We start from the raw sequence: 22,109 nt of genomic DNA, 5'->3' as shown, positions 1-22,109 counted from the left end.
CTGCTTTTTGTTTTTTCTCATTTGCACTGAGTTATGCAGGGGAGTAACTTTAACTGGAAGCAAAAAGTCTATGTACCCACATGTGCATAGAGAACTTTCGCCTCCTGGTGGTTCCCTTAGCTGAATTATTCATTGAAATTCAAATGGCTTTTATTTAGTACAACTGCATTCTTTTTAGAGACCTGGTTCCTCGACCTTGTTGAACAGAAATCATTAGAAGTTCAGTAGCATTATAATTGTTGAATTTTTAATGTCCATATATTTGAATCCTAGTAAAATCTATTGCCGAGATTTTCAAAAGTGATTAGCAATTTCTGGGTATTCAGTGTAGACATCTTAAAAGAGCCTGTTTTTTTAGAGTTGCTCAATGTTTTTAGGTGTCTCAGGTTGAGCCCCAAAATTTGAGACATTCACAAACACTAGCTAATCACATACCACAATTGTGAGACTTACATTTTACTAAAATATTTTTGTCTTTCAGAATCCAAAATGATTGAAAAACATGGAGGATACAAATTCAATGCTCCGGTTGTGCCAAGTTCATTCAATTTTGGAGGCCCAGCCTCGGGAATGAATTAAATTACCATTTTCCCTGCTACTGTGTGATTGTAGTGAAAAGCTTGTGTTCCTCCCAATAGTGGTTCCAGAACTGGTTCATGTTATCTACAACTCACTCTAAACAAATTGATAAATAGATTGGACGAAATAAAAACCCAGAAAGTGGGACCTGATCATGCAACCTATACTGGAAAGCAAACCAGAGGTTTTTTTGAAGATAGGAAGAACCTGACTTTTAAGCTTCAGAAGACACGCTGTGGAAACCTGAAATCAAGAGGGGATGTTACGAAGGCAGCTTTTCTTTTTCTGAGGAAAAAAATAGGCAAGGGCTGCAGGACTATTTAAAATGTCTCATTTACAGTAAAATCTAGAAGGCTGATATAATTTTTACACTTGTGGCAGTCTGAATATTTGCCGAAGTTCCTTCCCTGTTCCTACTCTCTATTGGGTGTTTATTCTTTTAATGTAAATAAGATAAGGTAATCGGATAGCCTTACTTAATCTTCATCATTTCCATTTATCAAGATTGTTCATATGTAGAATACTGGACACTTATTGTAGCACTACATAACTGGTAAATCTGTAAATGAATTAGCACTTTCATATTGAAACAAGCCTGCTAGCCTATGTACAAAAATAGCAAAATGTTTGCTGTTTATAAAAAAGGGATGTAATGGGGAAAATAATTTCAAGTTATTAATTTAAAATGATCTAGCAGTTTTGTACCTGGTGACTTTGTGGTGCAGTCACCTCTGGTTGTGACTTGAATTCGGTTGTGTAAAAAAGGGGTTAGTAATATTTCATTGCTGCTAAAAAAAGAAAAAAAAAAAAAAAAAAAGAGAGAGAGAAAAAAGGCAACACCCTCTGTGTCCTTTGTTTTTCTTAAAGCTCTCAATGTACAAGTGGAAATTTGAGACAAATCTTAATGTAAGAACTGAGAAACATTATCTTCTCTGAAGCATGTAAATTGGACGTGAAATTCTGCTCTTAAAGAGTTGATTGAAGTGTGTGGATGAAACATCTATATATGCAATCTATTAAAAATTTAATTCGGCTAACTTGGGCTTGATTTATGATTGCAGTTTATTCCTAATTTTTGTAAAAATAATTCATCCTGGTATTTTCCAGCAACTGGTAGTGGCTTTGGCCACTACATTTCCTTCCCTGTTTTTGCACTCATGGCATTAATATATGCTCTTGTTTGCTTGATCCAGATGGGATGTTTGAGGTTTCACCAAGCTTTCACTTTTGAAGCCATAATTTTACCCTTCCTCTCCAGCACCTCCAGCTGTTACAGTACCTCATATTTTAGCAAGATGGGCAAAATAAAGTTCCCACTGGGACCACTGTCAAAACCACTCTATCTACAAGCCAGCAGGTAAGACGCTGTGAATGGGCTGGTTTATTTCCCCCCACCCACCCCCACTTTTTCTTTCAAAATCTAAATTAATAGTTTGATCCTTTTTTGAGATCATTGGCGTCAAATCTTTTAAAGCAAGCTTTTTTTTTTGGCTGTTTTAATATAAAATGTCACCTGCGGTTACAACTTATATTGAACAAGCTACCTTAATTTAAATGTAAGCTTCCAAAATTTAATGCAGGTTAAAATGAACTGAGTTTATATCTGTAAAAATAAAACTGAAATGCACACACATATATATATATATTATGATATTCAAAATGCAGTCTTCAGAAAATTGGCTTGTGTGGTGTGTTTATTTTTAAATCAACAGTAACTGGTATACAGAAGTTGGATTTTCACTGAGTCTGACCAGTCATAGTTACTACCTTTTGGCTTGTCACACAACTATTACAACTGTTCTCAGCAGGGATAATGAATATTTCACTTACACCTTCATTTTGGCTTGCGTTTGTCACCCAGACCTCCTTTCTATATGCACAAACTGTTTCGAAAGGTAAAGCCTAATCCAAGGCTATGGTGAAATAGCATTTAAGGGGGTATGTTTAAGAAGTTTGTGGAATGAAGGAGTAGGAAAGAATAGAAATGGCACCTGGTGTAAAAGACCCTAATTTTAGCTTTCAGCCTGGGTATTGAATATAGAAGTTTGGTATAATGGTCCTTTTATCACTTGCTGATTCCTAAAAAGTTGAATAAATATATATTTAAAGTAAAACTTGAAAAATGTCCTATTGGCCAGTTATGACCATGCCAATTACACTAAATTATAAGACCTGATACAGGATCTCCCCAATAACAATCGACCGCTCCTCCAGTCCATTATAAAGGAGGGTTTATCAATAGCCAAAACAGCTCTCCAGGCAGCTATGGATATCACAGTCACCGAAGCTACAGCCACAGCCATAATACTGCCGAGTGCTGCATAGCTATAGTCATCAGGGATCTCAAGGGAGCTACAAAAAAAGGTGAAAGATCTCCCCATTGACAGGAAACAACTTTTTGCTGATGCAGACCAGAGCCTACATTCTATAAAGAATTCTTGAACTACACACTGTACTTCAGGGATGTATAATCCACCCAATAAGAAACGCAAATATACTTCATATTACAGGCATAGTTATACTCTCTGTAGCCGATACAGACAACAACAGAGGCCATATGATATTGATAACACAACAGAACCACTCCTTGTGTGAGCAATGCTATCTTTCACAAACAGCGAATTTTTTGAGGTTTTGGTCAGGGGTCTGAGTGACCACCCCAGAGTTCCAGTGCATTCCAAGGCTACCTTTCATTGTTGCCTGAGACCTTTTTATCAACTATAGACCCAAATCACTACAGAGAAATGGGTCCTCGAAATTTTCAGATTGGATTATGCTGTGCCCTTCATATCTTTGCACCCTACCCCATCCCTTTTCAGTGACCCCTTTCGTCAGCCTCTGTTACAATTGGAGGTGCAAAAATTGCTCACCCTCGGGGTTGTAGCACCCATCCCCAAAGAACACCAGGGCAGCGGGTTCTACTCCAACTATTTCCTCACAGCCGAAAAGACGGGGATGGAGACCAATCTTAGATCTCAGGAAACCGAACAGGTTTATTTGCAACACAAAATTCAGAATGGTGACCTTGGCAATCATCATACCAGCATTGGACAAATGTGCTGCCTACAACATTGATTCGTGCAATTACGTATCAACATAGCACAATGTGGATAAGTGCCTCATGCTTCCCCTACGAGTATCCCACTCTCTTGAACAGTGGACACTTCCAGCCAATCTGCTCGCTGCTATACCCTTCCACCAATCGGATCCTTCAGCGACTAACAGCTGCATCACGACTGGGCTGGCATGGGGCCCATGATGGTGCAACATCAATAAAGGGAATGTAGACCCAACAAGAGAGACATTTTCACATCAGTATTCTAGAACTCAGGGCCTGCACCCACTTCTTTCCCCTGATAGAAGGCAGAACTATCAGTGTCCTCATGGACAACACACCATCTATGTTCTATGGCAATCAGTAGGGCTATGTCTACACTAGCCCAAAACTTCAAAATGGCCATTTTGAAGTTTATTAATGAAGCGTGGAAATACATATTCAGCGCCTCATTAGAATGCCAGCAGCTGCAGCACTTCGAAATTGACATGGCTCACTGCCGCGCAGCTTGTCCATATGGGGCTCCTTTTCGAAAGCACCCCACTAACTTTGAAATCCCCTTATTCCTAACAGCAGATAGGAATAAGGGGGTTTCGAAGTTGCCGGGCTCCTTTCAAAAAGCAGCCCCATATGGACGAGCCACGCAGCAGCGAGTCATGTCAATTTTGAAGAGCTGTGGCTTCCGGCATTCTAATGAGGTGCTGAATATGTATTTAAGCACTTCATGAGTAAGCTTCGAAATGGCCATTTGCATGGCCATTTTGAAGTTTTGGGCTAGTGTAGACACAGCCTAGAGGTGTGCCTGATCACACTCTGTGCTGAAGCTCTCAAATTCTGGAACTGGTGCATCCAGAACTGTAAACTAAGTAGAAATACTTCATTACACTATCCAAGTATTTTTTCAGCATTTGTACTTTATTCAAATAATTTGTTTGCATAGAACTTGTACGAAAGTATTTTTTCCAAAAATACTGTACTTTCTCCTCAGCTACCATTTTTGAAAATAGTTACTCACTACTTTCACCACCCCACAAGCCAGTATTCTAATTAGCTAAAGCACAGGTGCACATGCACATTTAATCATCATGCAGTGACAATTTTTTAAAAAACCAACAAACACGATGACCCTGCCAAAGAAGAACCTTTCTGCTAGCCTTTTAATAGCTGCATCAACACCTTTTCATTCAAAAACAGTATCTGTGCAGTGTCTACCATCCTTAGCGTCCAAGACTGTTGCCCATGGCAGTGTGCTAAGGAGGGTGCATATGAAAAGTCTCATCTGACTTTACCTGCAGGTGAGCCACCTAGGTAGGAGGGGAAATCCAGGAGGGAGGACAAAAGCTGCAGCACTTACTCTGTCTCACGTAATTCCTCTGCTCTGGTGGGTGGCCAGGGCAAGGGCTCCCCATCTCCCTGGGAGAGAGGGTCCCTTGTAGAAGCCCTATGGGAAGAGGGTGGGGCAGGCTGTGCTGGAAGATGCTCAGGGTGGGTGGCTGAGGTTGCTGGGGGTTGAAGTGTGTGTGTGTTCTCTCTGTTCTGGCTGGCTGGGGTTTGGAGGGTGTAAAAGGAGGGTATTTGTGTGGCTTCCATCTGTGCGCTGGCTGGCTGGGATTTGGAGTAACCCTGTTATCTGGGTGTGTGTTAGTGTAGAGTAGGTCTGGGTTCACCCTCACCCCCTTTTCCTCCTAAGCTCCATGGGGGGACTGAGATACAACCTGGGAATTGGGGTATGACACTTGAGTTTTGAGGTGGGAACCTTTTAATTGTGCCCCTCCCCTACCAGCAGCTGGTTCTGTCTTCCTATTTGCCTGGCTGGCTTAGAAGTTTTGCTCACTTTTTTGGGGTGGGTGAGGGTTGCTGCTGCTGCTCCTTCCCCAGTGTGTGAAGCGGGTGGGTGCAGAAGTGACAACTGTTACTGAAATCAGCTCTGCCGGGAGTCCCCTAGGGAAATGAGTCTCAGTGGGTGATGTCTGGCTGGATGGCTGAAACACGCTTACCTTTCAGTCACACCCTCAGGTTTTCTTTATGTTCTTGCTACAAGTTGTACTTCTCAGTATGCTGAAATTCCTTAGATGGGGTGGGGGGGGTGCTACTTAAGGTCCCCTGACCTGAGAAATTTTTGAGCACAATGTTATTCTTGCATCAAGATTAGGAATAACGAGTTTTCTTTGTTCCCATCTTAACCTGCAAACCCTCTTCATTCTCTGGAAGGATGAGGTGTGAGTGTTGTGACTTGCAGTTTCAATGAGGTACTTAATCCAGAGGAATTTAGTGGGAATATAAACTCTGCCCCATCCCCCCACCCGCTCTGGAGTGTTTCACCCTTGCTGTTTTGGCTCATATACAGGCTTGCTGGAATGCACTTTTTATTTTTTATAACTTTGTGTAATATGTTTTAAGCTTTTGTAGTTTTATAATGTTCAAAATTGTGGGAAATTATGGAGGGATGGCTGATAATTTCTAATGACATGAATAAAGCTGTTAAAACACAGACAAGGTGGATGGGGTAATATCATTTTATTTTGAGACAGCTTTGGTTGGTGAGAGATGAACCCTTTTGAACTTCACAGACCAGAAGAGCTCTGAGGAGTTCCAAAGGTTGTCTTTCTCACCAACCATACTTGGTCCAATTAAAGATATTACTTTGTGGTTCTCATCCAGGCACCAATATGGCTACAATCAAATATCAAAAGCTCAGTGAGGGGGAGGGATAGTTCAGTGGTTTGAGCATTGGCCTCCTAAACCCAGCATTATGAGCTCAGTCCTTGAGGAGGCCATTTAGGAGTCTAGGGCAAATAAATTAAAAAAAAGGGAAAAAAATCTCTGGGATGGTGCTGGGTCCTGCCAAGACGGCAGGGGACTGGACTCAAAGACCTCTCAAGGTCCCTTCTAGCTCTATGGGATGTGTATCTCCACTGTATGATATGTTGATATACAAAATAAATACCCTAATACCAGACATGATTTGTTGATTCAGCTATTCATTCACTCCTCCATTTGTTACAAGCCCAGTTCAGAAATTTATTATCATTTAATTTTAACTCTAACCAGTTGTCAAGCTGCATTTTTCTTGCTTTCCCTTATCTATAGATAATTTAATTATTACTGATGGAAATAGTTAGGATTTCTGTGTACTGTGAAATCAGCTAATTACTAAATTATCTGGACCCACCCTCCCCAAACTGTAGAGATTTCAGGTGCCTAAGTATCCCCTGGAAGTTGCCTTCCCAGCCCCACCACACTTTGAAATGGCACCACCGGTGAATGAGGAGTGGTGAGAGGGCTGCAGGAGAGCCAGGGACAAGATGCAGCCTCTGTCCGACAGCTTGGTGCTCACCATGAGCTACAGGCCAAGCACAAGGCCTAAGGGGCAGGTGCGGCTGCACCAAGGGAGCTGCCAGAGCTGCTTCATAGCATCCCAAACTGCGGTGGTAGAACTCACTGAAGGGCGAGTGGCCCCCTCTAGTATTTTTACCCACTGTTTCATTTCACAATCTGTTGCTGCTCAGAAACAGCAGCTGCCTTCTGTGTGTCACATCTGGGGATGGGGAATATTTAATTCAGGGGTTGGGAACTTTTCTTGGGTCAGGGGCCACAGTACAGGGTTACATACAAGTGAGAACCAAAAACCAAAACAAAGACCAAGAACCCTCCCTGATGTGGACCCCAGCTGAGAAGAAGAAATACGTTCTCCTCGCACATTCCCCTTGGAGGGCCCAGGCTAGTAGATTTTGTGAGTTCTGGCCCCTTGAGGGGATGGCAGGAGGTTGGAGCTCCAGCATGGGCTCCTCAATACTGGGGGAAGCCCTGAGCTTTGGGGTGGGGGCAGATCTAGGCAAGCCAGGGGCTGCATCCAGCCACCCAGGCCTTAGGTTCCCCACCTGTGATTTAAGCTAGAATAATCCATTCCCCATGTAGCTCTTAAAGGAAGAGCTTGGCCAAAGAGGACTTTGACAACTCCCTTTTGCAAGGGGGATTGATAATAGCCCTGTACTCAGAGGAGCAAGGGACTGAGCAGCCTCCACGGGAAATGGGGGGTGGGCAGTGACACCAAAATGCAAGTTTGCCCAGGGCACCGTTTTCCCTAAGGCTTGACTGATAATTTTGAAAATCGACTGCTTCTTCTTCGAGTGGTCCCCGTGAGTGCTCCACAGTAGGTGTCGGGCTCGCCCCGGCGCTGCAGCTCGGAAAATCTTCAGCAGTCTCCGTCGGGTCGCACATGCACTGATGTGCGTCGGCTCTTCGCGCGCTTACGGTCACGTGTGCGATCCGGTCCCCGCCAGTTCCTTCTCAACCGCCAACGGCTGCAGACGGAATCCTCTCCGGCTCCAACGCCCGAGACAGATAAATCCTTATTTTTTCTAGTGTTAATAGTTTTAACAGTTATAGTTAGCAGTTCTATAGTTATTATAGTTAATCTCTCTGTTAAAGTTGTTTAAAACCTAAAGACTATCTTAGAACAGCAGCGGCCGCCTCTGGGCGGGCCTGCCGCGTTTGTTGTCAGCCTTCAAAGGCCAACGGTTGTTTAACATCAACTAATAGACTGTTAAGTGCGCTATTAGCACATAAAGGACTCAGAGTTAAGTTTTAACAATGCCATCCCCCGGCTTTTAGAAGTGTGAATCTTGCCGGGAGGCCATGCCTGCTTCGGATGGCCATAGCAAATGCATACGGTGCCTCGGGGAGACACACGTTCCTCAGAAGTGCTCCCATTGTTCTAAGTTGACTAATAGAGCTAGAAAAGACAGAGAAATGAGGCTGAAGATGCTGTTAGTTGACAAAGCACTTCAGCCTGCCGCATCGGAGACAGTGCATGCGGAAGGCTCTTCAGGAGCGCACAAGAGGAAGGCTGCCTCTTTGACCTCCTCTGCCCAGAAGAAAAGAAGAGCCTCACCTACTCGATCCCTACCCCTGACTGTTGGGAGTGGGACGAGTGTAACAAAGGGCCCGCGCACGCTGGCTTCCTCTACTGGTAAAGCCGCGGCGCATGCAACAACTCAAGGCCCTGCAGCGACTGGGGAGTCGGCACCGAGAGCCGTGCGGGCACTAATCAGCTTGGCACCGGCTACTGCGGCACCGATCGGGACTTCCCCAGAGGTACCGCAGACGGCGGCTCCGAACACATCGGCACCGAGGACGACGGCACCTGGATCGCCGGCACCGGCGACGACGGCACCGACAGTAGTGGCACAGACAACAGTGGCACCGGGAAATCAGCATGACACCTGCTCCGGTACCAAGTTCACCAATAGGGCCACCCAAGAGGGTAAAGGCTAAAACAAAGACCAGGCACCAGAGCCCCTCTCCTGAGGGAATTGCACTGCCTCTATCACCGCGATCACCACCAGAGATTCGACAGGCAGCAACACCTTCAGCCTGCCACAGACGTCCTTCTCCTTTCCTTCGGAGCCCATCACAGGTATCTGCACGCTTTTCTCCAGCATCTAGCAGAGATCCCTACGAGTCTTCTCACAGAGGCTCTCCTCGCACGTCAGTATCATCTCGGAGGTCTCGGCATTCCAGGCACCACCCTTACATCCTTGGGTCATGGTCCAGGTCTCCATCGCCAGGCTCCTGTCCCTGTTGCTACGACCGCCATCATTATGCGGGGTGTCATCATAGGAGTTCAACGTCTCACTATGGATCCCCGTCAACTACTCCTCAACGCCAAGGTGTTCTGCTTCCACCTGGGGGAACACCACGGCTGCCCCAATCAGAGGCTGGGTCTAAGGACACTGAACCCCACCTCGAAATTCCACAAAGACAATCACAGCAATACAGCCAGGATCCAGAGGAATTGGAGGAGAGATACCATAGTGACGCCTCCTCATCCTCGCCAGACGAGGCCATGGTCCTAGGAGACATTTCTCCCCCAGATGACCTGAAACAGTTCCAGGAGCTGTTCAAACGGGTAGCTCAATCCCAAGATATTCAAGTGGCGGAGGTGCAGGAGAAACACCACAGACTCGTTAAAAACCTCGGGCCTCCATCTTCTTCTAAAATTTCTATTCCCTTGGACGATGCAATCATGGAGGCAGCCACTAATATGTGGCAGACCCCAGCATCCGCTCCGCCTACCAACAAAAGGGCGGACAAAAAGTACACCTACTGTGGAGCACCCACGGGGACGCATCTTGAAGAACCATCGTTACTACACAGGTGAGTAACTTCTCTTTCTAAGGTTGAACAAGTATTTTTCTAATTAATCGTTACAATGTTAAAATGCACACTTGTGAATGTGGACAAAACAAAGACATTTCTGTAATCTGAGTCCCGTATTTAATTTGGTCACTCTCTAACTTTATAAATGAAGGCTACTACTAAGTTTAAATTCCAGATTTGAAATATAAATCCATAGTATGTGTGTATCTAATACAAAACCACACATCTATACATACACACGTAAGTGTGTGTGTGTGTGTGTATAGATATGTATGCACATAATGTAGGTGGGTGTATAGATTTTTTTTTTTTTAAAAATAATGGAGCCCTATAATAACTCAGGTGGTTAACCATAGATTTCTATAGGATGGCTACTTTTTTACTTCTGGATACTTCAGTACTATCAAGATGTGAAAATTTTTTACTTTTACCTGTCATTTTCCAGGATAGTTTGACTTTTACTTAAATACATTTTTTGCAAAGTAATTGTACTTTTACCCAAGTAACTTTTTTAGGTACTTTTTACACCACTGGGTGCATCAAGAATCAAATGACCCCAACAGCACCTTACATACTGATATATGAGGGCTGACAGACTGAGCAGATCTTTCTCGGATTATCATGAGTGGGAGATAAATACAAATATACGCCCCTCAATCTTCCACAAGTGGGGTTTCCCACCTATAGACATTTTTGCAACACCTCCCAACTGCAAATGCCACAGATTACCTTCCTGGGCGGGTCTAAGCAAGAGATCACAAGGGGATGCCTTCATCATTTGGTGGACCGGCCCCCAGCTCTATGTATTTCCACCTATCCCGCTTATCACCAGAGTGATCAACAAGATCCAATCCTATCAGGCCACAGGAACCTTAATAGCCTCAAACTGGCCGAGACAACCTTGGTTCCCTTATCTACATTATCAATTAATAGATTGGCCTATCCCTCTTCCAGTGGTGCCAAATCGTCTGATGCAGCACTGGGGCGAAGCATGCCACCTCAACATCAAAACCATGATGTCTGGCTTCTCTATGGTTCCAGAATGAAGAACTCCCCTGCTACAACAAGGTCAAACATGTTGTTCTAATCTTCCGCCAGAAGCACCTACCAAAACAAATGAACACGCTTTCAACAATTGTGCACCATGTGCAATTTACATCCCAATACTGTCCCCATACTGACTTTGCTTGACTACCTCATGGACCTCAGTGACACACACCTCTCTATCAGCTCCATCAGACTACCCCTGGCCTGCCATTCCATGATTCAGCAGACCGCTTCCTCTTCACACAGCCCATGGTAAAACATTTCCTCACAGGCTTGCAGAAGATAGGCCCCCGGTGCCACTGAGAGACCTCAGTCTGGTCCTAGATGTACTTACCAGACCACGGTTTGAGCCATTATTTACTAAACAACCACAGTATCTATTGATGAAGGTGGCTTTCATAGTGATAACATCCACTAGAAAGGTAGGGGAAATCACAGCCCTCATGACAGACCCACCTTTCACCATTTTTGTGAAAGATAAGGTGATACTCATGCCTTATCCAAAGTTTATTCCAAAAGTTGTAACTGATTTGCACGTAAACGAACCTATTTACTTACCCATTTACTTTCCTAAACCTCATATTTCCTCTGAAGAGGCTATATTACAACCCCTTGATGCAAGGCAGGCCGTTGCATTCTACCTTGAGAGGACTAGAGCAACTAGAAAATTGGATAGACTCATTGTGGCATGGTCAGGGCCTTGCGCAAGAACATCTGTTTTGACACAGCACCTATCCAAATGGATTGCAGGGTTCATATGCACTGCACACCTACTCAGAGGCAAACAGCCACCACAGACTGTCAGGACTCACTCCACATGGGTGATGACTGCCATGACAGCATTCATGAATAATGTGCCATTAGTGGACATCTTTAGGGTGGCCAAGTGGTTCTCATTCCATACTTTTGCACAAGACTACATTTTACAGAAAGGGCCAATACCTGCCACAGCTCTAGCAGATGCCCTCACTCCATCCTCCACATAAAAGACTCCGTTCCTTTTGCAAAAATGTATCAGATTATCAGAGCCATTCTCAACCTCAGAACACTAAGCAAGTTGATGAGGAAAACCAAGTTTTTGCTGGAGATTCTGATCTTTAAGATGTCATCCCTATTGGAGAGGGGGATTTCTTGATGTGAGTAGATCTAGCAGTTACATATTTCCAGACTCCAGAGGTTCATCTGTGGCAGAAAACCTCTGTACCAAATAGTGCTATTTGGGCTGCTCTCAGTGTCTAGGTTTTTTACAAAGAAGATAACGATGAGAATTCCCAAGGTTAGGTTGCAGGGAACCCACACATACTCCTTCCTGGACATGACCTGATCAGCACTCTACTACAGTCAGCAACACTCAGGGCCCCATCTTGGATATTAAATCTCCTCCAACTGGTCATCAGTAGTGCAAAGAAAAGTTCTCTCTTACAACCAAGAATTTATTTTCTTGCTCCAGAGTGGTAGGGGGCCCACCACAGCTCTATACCACCTACTGTTAGGACTTCTGAGTCATTCAGTGGGATAACTCCATGAGCATCAGAAATTTTTAAGCCTTCATATTAAAGGTGAGGGACTATTCCCCAGAACACAAGAAAGATCAAATACAGGATCTGACACAGGTGTTCAGCTCCTTTTAATTGTCCTCTCATGACAATGTCTGCAAAGGCATGTACGTCCATTAGCTTTCCAGATCCTTCAATTCTCACAGATGCTGTTAGCCTTGAGGAATAGTTGCCCTTGAGTTCATTTGGAGACCCAAACAGCCTCTAGAGTGAGAAGACAAGGATCACAGTATAAAGCTAGTATAAACCTAGTATCAGAGGTAGCCGAGTTAGTTTGTATCTTCAAAAACAAGAAGTCCTGTGGCACCTTATAGACTTACAGACTAAGGTACAATTGCATTTGCTCCAATCCCTCAGACAGAGACAAACATCTACACGACCTTTACCAAGCTTTCCTGAAACTACAGTACCCACCTAAGGAAGTGAGGAAACAGATTGACAGAGCCAGCCGTGTACCCAGAAACCACTTGCTACAAGACAGGCCCAACGAGGAAAACAAGAGACCACCACTGAGCATCACATACAGCTAAAGCCTCTCCTGCGCATCATCAGTGATCTACAACCCAGCCTGGACAACAATCCTGCACTCTCACAGACCTTGGGGGGGCAGGCCTCTCCTTGCCTACAGACAGCCTGCCAACCTTGAACATATTCTCACCAGCAACTATAAATCACAAAACAGTAACTCTAAACCTGGAACCAATCCCTGCAACAAAACTCTCTGCCAACTGCTCACATACCTACACCAGCAATATCATCATAGGATCTAACATCAACCAGATCATCAGGGGTGCTTTCACCTGCACATCTACTAATATAATACATGCCATCGTGCAAGCAATGCCTCACTGCAATTTACATTGCCCAAACTGGACAGTGTCTACACAAAAGAGTAAATGGACATAAATCAGACATCAGGAACCATACATACAAAAATTGTAGGAGAACACTTCAATCTCCCTGGACACTCTGTAACAGATTTAAAACTAGCAGTCCTACAACAAAAAAATTTCAAGAATAAATTGGAAAGAGAAATTTCAGAGCTGCAATTCATTTGCAAATTTGACTCCATCAACCAAGGATTGAACAGAGCCTGGGAGTAGTTGACTCATTACAAAAACAGTTTCTCCCCTCTTGATGTTCCCACCTCCACATTAGCAATTGAAAATGGGCCACATCCTCCACGCCCCCCCCAGACTGAACTGACTTGATTTTTCCTCTTTGATGTTCACAACTCCACATTAACTGCCAATAATGAGCCACATCCACCCTGACTGAATAGACCTTGTCAGCTCTGGCCCTCTCTTTTACTGAGACCCCCTCTTTAAATCCTCCTCTGAAACCACCCCCACTAATGCATCTGACGAAGCGGCTGTTTGCCCACAAAAGCTTATGCTTCAAAATATCTGTTAGTCTATAAGGTGCCACAGGACTTCTTGTTGTTTTAGTATAAACCAAGAGTGGAGAGCAGTCAAGCTACCTCTGCAAAGATGCCAACCCATGCTCGGGGGAAACCATATTCTGGTTCAATCAGACAATATATGACTATGAGCATATTACTAAGGGGAAACAAGAAGTCTGGCTCTACACATGTAAGAAGTGGAAATTACGAGGTGAGCAAAAGAGTTCCTTCTGTCCTTCATAGCAATCCACATCAACGATGACCTGAATCAAATGACAGACTGGCTTATCAGGTGTAGGATCAACTATTCCAAGCAGTGCCGATGTCCCTTCAACTCACCTCTTCGTGAATTGTATGGCTGCAAAGAGGCCTCAACATTTCACAAAGAAGGCAGACACCAGAGCTATGGGAACCGATGCATAATAGACACAGAGCCTACTTTCTGTGTTTTCCCACTTTCTGCTACTGGAGAAAGGGGTTCAGAAATAAACCAAGAAAAGACAGTTAATACTAATAAACCCTCTTTGGTTGAGCAAACCCTGGTCCTCAGATGGGCTAGAGCTGACACTACAGGCCCCACACCAGCTTCCAAGGTGATCAGATATCCTCTTGCATACATCTGTGCCCAAAACAGCTTCAACTACCTGCTTGGCTAGTGAGAGGGAGTGGTCTCAATCTCTCCACCATAAAATATTGCTTTTTATCTAAGAGAATACAGACACTAAAAGTGTACTCCTGTATTTGGTCCAGATTCAGAAACTGATGCCACTATGCAATACAAACAATTTCAGAATTCCACCCTTCCTTGACTTACATACCTCATAGAACTGGAAGGGACCTCAGGAGGTCATGAAGTCCAGTCCCCTGCCCTCTTGGCAGGACCAAGCACCATCCCTTGTTTTATTTTCTTAATCTATTTGTCCCAGATCCCTAAATAGCCACCCTCAAGGACTGAGCTCACAACCCCAGAGCTATCACTCCCCAAAGGTATAGATAGATAGAAGTCTTAGCCCAATAGCACTGTGTGTCAGGTGTCTGCTCTTAATACTACAGTAGGGTCTCAATATTCGTGACCCTAAGGTTCACAAATTTAATTATTCGCAAGCAGCCGATTTCCCCAGGGCTCCAGGCAGGGAGCACCAGCAGCTGCCACTTTCCCCAAAGCTCTGGTCAGCAGAGTCAGAAGCTGCCACTTCTCCTAGGGCTCCAGGCAGGGAGCACTAGCAGCCGTCACTTCCCCTGGGGCTCCACGCAGGGAGCACCAGCAGCCATTGCTTCCCCAGGGCCCCGGGCAGGAGCGCCAGCAGCCAGGGGCTGTCATATTCGCAAAATTCAACATTTGCGAAGGTTCTCAACACAGAACCCTCGCAAATGTTGAGACCCTACTGTTTGCTATTGACAGGATCCTTGGGCTACTTAGTAGACAATCTACAGGGAGCCAGGGTCCTTCAAGTAGTCTGATCATCCAAAATGGGACCTTTCATTAGCTTTTGAGCACCCTAATGAACCATCACTTCAAGCTTTTGATTTCAGTGTCAGCCTTTTATTTATCCATTAAGATTTACTTTAGTAGCTGTTACGGATGCCCGGTGAGTATCAGACCTGTTAGTTGTCTCTTTACAGGAGCCTTAGTGCATGTTCAGTACACCAATCTTTTGGGGTTTTTTTCCCCGCAAAGTCAATTCTTCCATTCACATTTCCAAAGATGTGTTTTCTTCAGTTTGTCTAAATCTGTAATACCCAGCTGAAAGGGGGTATCATCTTCGATCAATGGAAGCAACCTGCAGCTTGTCTGGGTAATTTGATAGTGTATCATGAGCCATTTTGCTGATATTAACTGTTAAGGCTCCATCCCCCACAGCTCTGTGGTGCCAGTTTGTCATTTCTGTCCACTGGGAGCCATTGGGGTCATGCCTTCAGGTGAAGGGGTCACAGAGACATGCTGGTCACTGCTTCCTATAACCCCCAGTGGCTGGAAATGGTGAACTACAGCCCATGGGAGCTGTGGGAGTGGTACATTTGGACAGTCAACATCAGCAAAATCATTGTATCACAGTCTGCAATCAGATTACCCTGCTGAGCTACATGCAACCATGGTGCACAGGTTGCCTACCACTGTCTTTCTTAGATGTCAGAAGAGCATTGAAAATGTATTTTAGGTACACAGAATCCACAAGACGACCAGACCTCCCTGCTTGTGTCCTTCCATCTGAAACGCCAGGGACCTAGAGCTTTCAAGTTCTTCATTGCTAGCTTGATTTAAACTGTGTAGTATGGAAGCCTACACATTGTCAGAGGCTCCTGCCTCAGAAGAGATCAAGGCACACTCAACAAGATCCTTAGCAACTCCACAGGCAGAACCAGCTTGTCATTCAGGAAATTTAAAAAGCAGATGTGCGCTAAATATGATACCTTCATTAAGCACTGTAAGATAGATCTTTTGTCTCTCTCGGAGGTTTTCTTTGGCAAGAAGATGCTGCAGGCAGTGGTCCAGAGGTAATAGATTTCTAAATGAGCTCACAGAAGAGGGTTTACTTCTTTCCTACTGAATGTTTGGTTCCCAACGTTCTGTTCACTGCTTGCTGTTTTGCCACATCATAAATGTGGAAGGCATTGGAGTACAGAATGAAAAATTTCTTACATATAATTTCCTTTCTGCTAAAAGTTTCTACCATAATTCTATCCAGCCTAGATGGCTCATGAGTCAAGGGTCAGACATTAAGTGCAACTGTTGCCTTAAGACTATCTTCTAAATATAATGAATGAAATTATTTCATCTTGGGAGTATTTATTAATGTTATGAGAGTAGCTCTCTGGATGGGCCACATTCAGAATGACACACTCTAGGCAGACTGCAAAAAATAGGGTAGACAGTCCTCAAAACTGGTGATTTATACTATAGCTTCACCAAGCCAGTATCAAAAGAGCTTCTGTAATATCACACTGGTCAACAAAAAGGCCAAAACACAGTCCTCTCTAGCCATTTCAGTTATTTTTTTCCAACTAGATAACCAAGTGAGTGGTTACTGAAAATCCTATCCAGTGAATATTCATCATATTCAAAGCAGCCGTGGGGGGAACAGAGCAATATGGCAGCAGCTCATGCTCCATCACTGATCACGTCACTCTGCTTTTCCCCTATCCCAAGTGACATGGCAGAGGTAGCGGAGTGAGCTGGGACTGAGTTGCTCTACTTTCCCTGCCAATGCCATTGAGTGCAGAGGGGTTGGATCTTTGCTGCAGAAGCCCACCCCCATCCCAGACTCCCAGCAACTCTGGCCATTCACACCCACTTAGTTTGGGGTGGCATGCACCTCTTCATGCCCCTATGTGTTGCCTCTTGCAACTACCTGTTTGTAGTTGAAACCATCCTATCAAATTCCACCATGCCTGTCTTCCATTACACATATATCTTTACAGACACAAATTATTCACACTTTCATTTATCACCAGAATGTCTTGAGGGAATTACTTATGGACAGCTATTTAGGGAGGATATGTTCATTTTCTGCTGTTTTATGAAAATGCAAATAGCATGCTATTTGTGTGGTGTTAAATAATTTTGTACTCTTGTTCTTCCCATATTATGGAATCACAGCTACGTCAGACAGTAAGGGACCTCAATAGCTTATCTTGTCCAGCCCCCTGCACTCAGGTAGGACCAAGTCTCCGATAGGTGTGTCTAAATTGTTCTTAAAAAGTTCCCATAAGAAGTCCACAACCTCCATAATTTACGCTAGTGCTTAACTGCTCTTAGACTTAGAAACTATCAGAGGTAGCCATGTTAGTCTGTACCTTCGAGAACAAGAAGTCCTGTGGCACCTTAGAGACTAGTAGATATTTTGGAGCATAAGCTTTCATGGGCAAAGACCTGAAGATTTTTTTTTATGTCTAACCTAAATCTCCTTCCTGCTATTTAAGTCTATTACTTCTTGTTCTGTCCTCAGTGGATAAGATCAGTTTATCACCCTCTTCATAACAACCTTTTACATGTTTAAAGACTGATATCTTGTTCCCTTACTTGGCTCTTCTCTGTACAATTAAACAAAATTTATCAGTCTTTCAGCACCAACAGCGGTAAAGAGGGCAACTGTCTCCAATTTGCCCACATCTTTGCATAAGTCTGATGCTCAGATCTGGACATAGTACTCCAGTTGAGTCCTTACTAGTGCTGAACAGAGGAATTACTTTTTGTGTCTTGCTTAAGACACTCCTGCTGATACATTCCAGAATGTTCACTTTTGTGCGATATTACCCATTGACTCACTTGGTGACCCCTTTTAAGCCCCCAAGTTCATTTCTGGAGTTCTCCTTCCTATGCAATCATATCCCATTTTACATTTCTACAATTACTTCTTCCTTAGTACTTCACATTTGCCCTTACTGAACATCATCCTATTTTTTCAGACCATTTCTTCAATTTGTCAAGGTAATTTTAATTTTTTATCCTGTATTTCAAAGCACTTGCAACCCTTTATAACTTGGTGTCATCCACAAAGTTTATATATTTATTCTGTATGCCTTTATCAAAATAATTTATGGAACTATGGAATAGAAGTTGACCCAGACTATTCCCTTAGGAATCCCACTACATATGCCCTTCCAGTCTTACTGTTAACTGTTGTTAACTACAGTAAATCCTCAATTTAATGGACTAATGGGGAGAGCGGTGTTCATTAAACCCAGATGTCCGTTAAATCAGAGGGTTTACTATGACCCAGTCCTGCCAGGCTCCACCAGCCCCTCCACCCTCACCCCCAAAATGCCCACTACTCACTCCCACAGGACAAGCTGCTGGAGTCTGCTGCCACTGCTGGGGGGGACCCACCATGGCTGAGAGCCCCACTGCACATGGCGCAAAATCTGCACTGTGATTGGTGCTGCCGCTGCTGCCAGAGCCACCACACACTTCCCATCGGTGGTGGGGCGTGTACCAGTGCTGACTGCCCACATACACGCACCACCCCTGGTGGGAGGAATGCATGGCAGCTCTGGCTCTGCAGCGCTGAGTCCATTGGCAGGGGTCGAGGGAAAGGTGGGTGGGTATTTAGGATTTTACGGACCCTGATTAAGCAGACTTTGGGAACAATGGGGTCTGTTGTTCATGAAGTCTGCGATATTGGGTCTGTAAAATCAAGGGTTTACTGTATTCTGAGATGCAACTTTTCAGCCAGTTGTGCACTCCCTTTACAGTTGTTTTACCTACACTTTATTTCTCTAATTTGCTTATGAGTGGATTATACAAGACAGCTCGAAAAGCCTTAAGTTACTAAAGCCAACGGCTACTTCGACACAAGGTTTTTCTGACAAAACCAGGCTTTTGTCAAAAAAAACCAGTGTGTCTACACACTAAATGCACTACGTCAGCAGACTGTCAACAAAATGCAGCACATCTGCCGACCACGTTGTGCCTCTGCATTGAGGAATAATGCCTTTATCGAGACAGTTTTGTTGACAAATAAGCAATGTAGACTCTCTGGAGAACCTTTGGTTGACACGTAGGGCTTCCAGTTCGCTGGGGAGCCCTCTTTGCTGAGCTTCCAACAGCCTGGCTGCTCTCTTTCAACAGAGTGGATTGCTCTTTCGCTCTGCTTTTGTGTGCGAACATGATGTCAGCAGCAGTTTTGCCAGAAGATCTCTTTCAATAGTCACTTTTGTCAACAGACTGCTGCAGTGTAGACATTAATGTGTACTGTATCTAATACTTCCTTATCTGTCAGGCATTTAACCTTGTCGCGATAGAAGCTTGGTTTGTAGCTTGTTCTTAACAAACCTGTTGACTATGTAATCACTTTACTATCTGCTACGTGCTCATAAATTGATTATTTGCTCCATTATCTGTCTGGATATAAAGGTACGGTGACCCACCTTCTATACTCAGAGTCATCCCTACTGCCCTTTATATATTGTTTGGCCTTTTCAAGTCCTCTGTGATCTTTCCTGTCTCGAGTTCTCAAAAAAAAAAAAAAAAAAGCTAATGGCTCAGAGATGTTGCCAGTCAGTTCCTTAAGTATTCTGGTATACATTTTGTTCAGCTCTAGTGACTTAATGACATGTAACTTGTCTAAGTCATCCTCAACTCAGTTAATTATGTATATTTGGCAGTCTGAAGTACTATAAAAAGGATTTTATACTGCAACAGCTTGGATAAAATGTTTGGCCTTAATCAGGATCTGCCAATTTTGTGTGGATGTTAAAGGTGCCAAGTTCAAAGATGAGTTTGTTTGGTTTATCTAAGGCAGTGGCTCCCAACCTTTTCACTCGTGCGGAGCCCCAATAATCCTTCACAAACTGTTCCTGGACCTGCAATCATCCCCAGAACTGTTGCTGACCCCCATCAAAGCCAATTCTAGCCTCTACGTACACTTCCATCATAAAATAAGTATGGAAACCACCATATAGATTTTCAGACAGCAATCAATAACATTATTGGAAGATATTTAATTTAAAAATAGTAAGATAGTAACTTTGCAATTTATTTAAAACTTATTTTCCATGTTTGTTTTTATTTATATCTTACTTTTTTCACAGACCCACTGCAATGCCCTCACAGACCCCCCCATTGGTCTAAGATAAAATTTCCCCTCTTCCTCCTGCTGTGATCTGTCAGGTACCACCATTCACCCCGAAGTGGATGTTGTTCTTTATTTCTGCGTATATAGTTCAAATTGCTGATACTCTGGAATTTTTCAGGATGAATGCTTTATGTAATTTAAGATTACACAAAATGCATTAAACCAAGACATAACAGAGTATGCAGAATAGGAAAATTTATTCAATTGTCACATACACAACCCGGACTTTTCTGAGGGTGTACATATTTAGGAACAACTATGGTATTAAAATCCTCCAGGATTGCCTAAAACCTCATTTTAGCTACTCAGAGTGATGGTATGGGAGACAGTCCAAAGGTTTGATATTCATGTTGGAGTACAGATTTTATAGTCTGTTTCCAAGCTAAGAATCTACCAGTAGGGGAAAATTTTCTATCTTAATTTCTTAGTAATGTGTTAACAGGGGTTATTTTCCCTAATCAGGTAACATATTAAATGGTTTTGAATCTGTGAGCTAAAAAGTAGTCCCTTTCTCTCATTTACTTTAAAATTTCATTTTTGGATCCTTGAATCTTTTAAAATGGAAGTGCTCACATTTAAAACAACTGGAGACAAGACACTGTTTGCCTACAAAAGCTGGCAAAACCCTAATAATTGCTTGCATGTCTATTGCCATCTCTATTTACGAGCCGAATGCTGATGGTGAAAGTGATACCCTACTCTGCATTTCTAAAACCTTTCACAGGAAAAGGTAAAGAAAATATAATTAAGTTGGGAAACATTAGCGGAGAACTAAAGTATGTTGGAAGGGCCTTCTCTTCTCCTTTCGTTAGGTTTGTTAGTTTCTACTTCAGAGTCCATCCTCCTCCAACACTACAACTGAATCTAGATGTGCCAGAGCCAGAACAGACAGCAGTCCCTTTGCAGGACAGCTCTTGCCATGGGGCTCAGCTGTCCTCTCACTATTGATAAAATCAAGGGAACGTAAACAGTCTGGACCTGGTTCTTACCAGTAGACAGGTGAGGAGGTTCACCCAAGCCAGGATCTCTCAGCAGATAGGGATTATGTCCCAATAATGGTGCGAATAACATCTCTTATGGAACTTATAAGAAAAAGTCTTGTACCACAAAATTACAGCCGAAAAAAGTATCAGAGGAGTAGTGTGTTAGTCTGTATCTACAAAAACAAGAAATCCTGGGGCACCTTATAGACTAACAGAGTTGAAGTGGGTCTTTGCCCACGAAAGCTTACGCTCCATAGTATCTGTTAATACAGAAGGTGCCACAGGCCTTCTTGTCGCCTGGAGAAGCCAGACGGAGGCCCCCAAGACATGTGTAAATTGGCAGGGACAGAGCCCAGTGGCTGCGGAGTCCAGCTAAGGGCTCTCCCCAGCGTGTGCGCGGGGTGTTAAGGCTCTCCGAAATCTGCGGCCGGGGCCGCGTGCGCGCATGAGGGTGAGCCAAGTTCTCCCCGCTACACGCGCGTGCGGCAAGGTACTGAGTGGGGAGCAGGGCTTCCCCCAGGGCGAGCGCGGGAGGAGGTACAGCTCCCGCCGGTGGGCACGGAGAGGGACAGGCTCATGCTTTACACAGCAGGTGGCAGAGATCGGCCCCTGAGAGGGGAAATGGCAATACCCCCGGCAACGGCCCCGGAACGGAGCAGGCTCCTCCCTAACAGCACCAGGGAGCCCATGAAGCCAGCGGAGAAAACCTACGAGCCTCCTCCCGGCAAGCACATCCGCCCCGGGCGGGTG

General features: G+C 44.1%; 1 protein-coding gene across 2 annotated transcripts in view; it reads left to right on the top strand.

The window, feature by feature from the left end:
- The window catches only part of IPO7 (importin 7), a 99,541-nt gene extending 97,920 nt beyond the window's left edge, over window positions 1-1,621 (top strand). For both annotated transcript variants that reach the window (XM_074997426.1, XM_074997427.1), the window contains exon 25: window positions 482-1,621. In XM_074997426.1, coding sequence (XP_074853527.1) covers window positions 482-579 — 98 coding nt within the window. In that variant the 3' untranslated portion in view covers window positions 580-1,621. The remainder of the gene's footprint in view (window positions 1-481) is intronic.
- The last annotated feature ends 20,488 nt before the right edge of the window (window positions 1,622-22,109 follow it).

This window comes from Carettochelys insculpta, chromosome 6 (genome assembly GCF_033958435.1).
Source record: "Carettochelys insculpta isolate YL-2023 chromosome 6, ASM3395843v1, whole genome shotgun sequence".
Lineage (NCBI taxonomy): Eukaryota > Metazoa > Chordata > Testudines > Carettochelyidae > Carettochelys > Carettochelys insculpta.
This window is presented reverse-complemented; position numbering and strand designations above follow the sequence as displayed.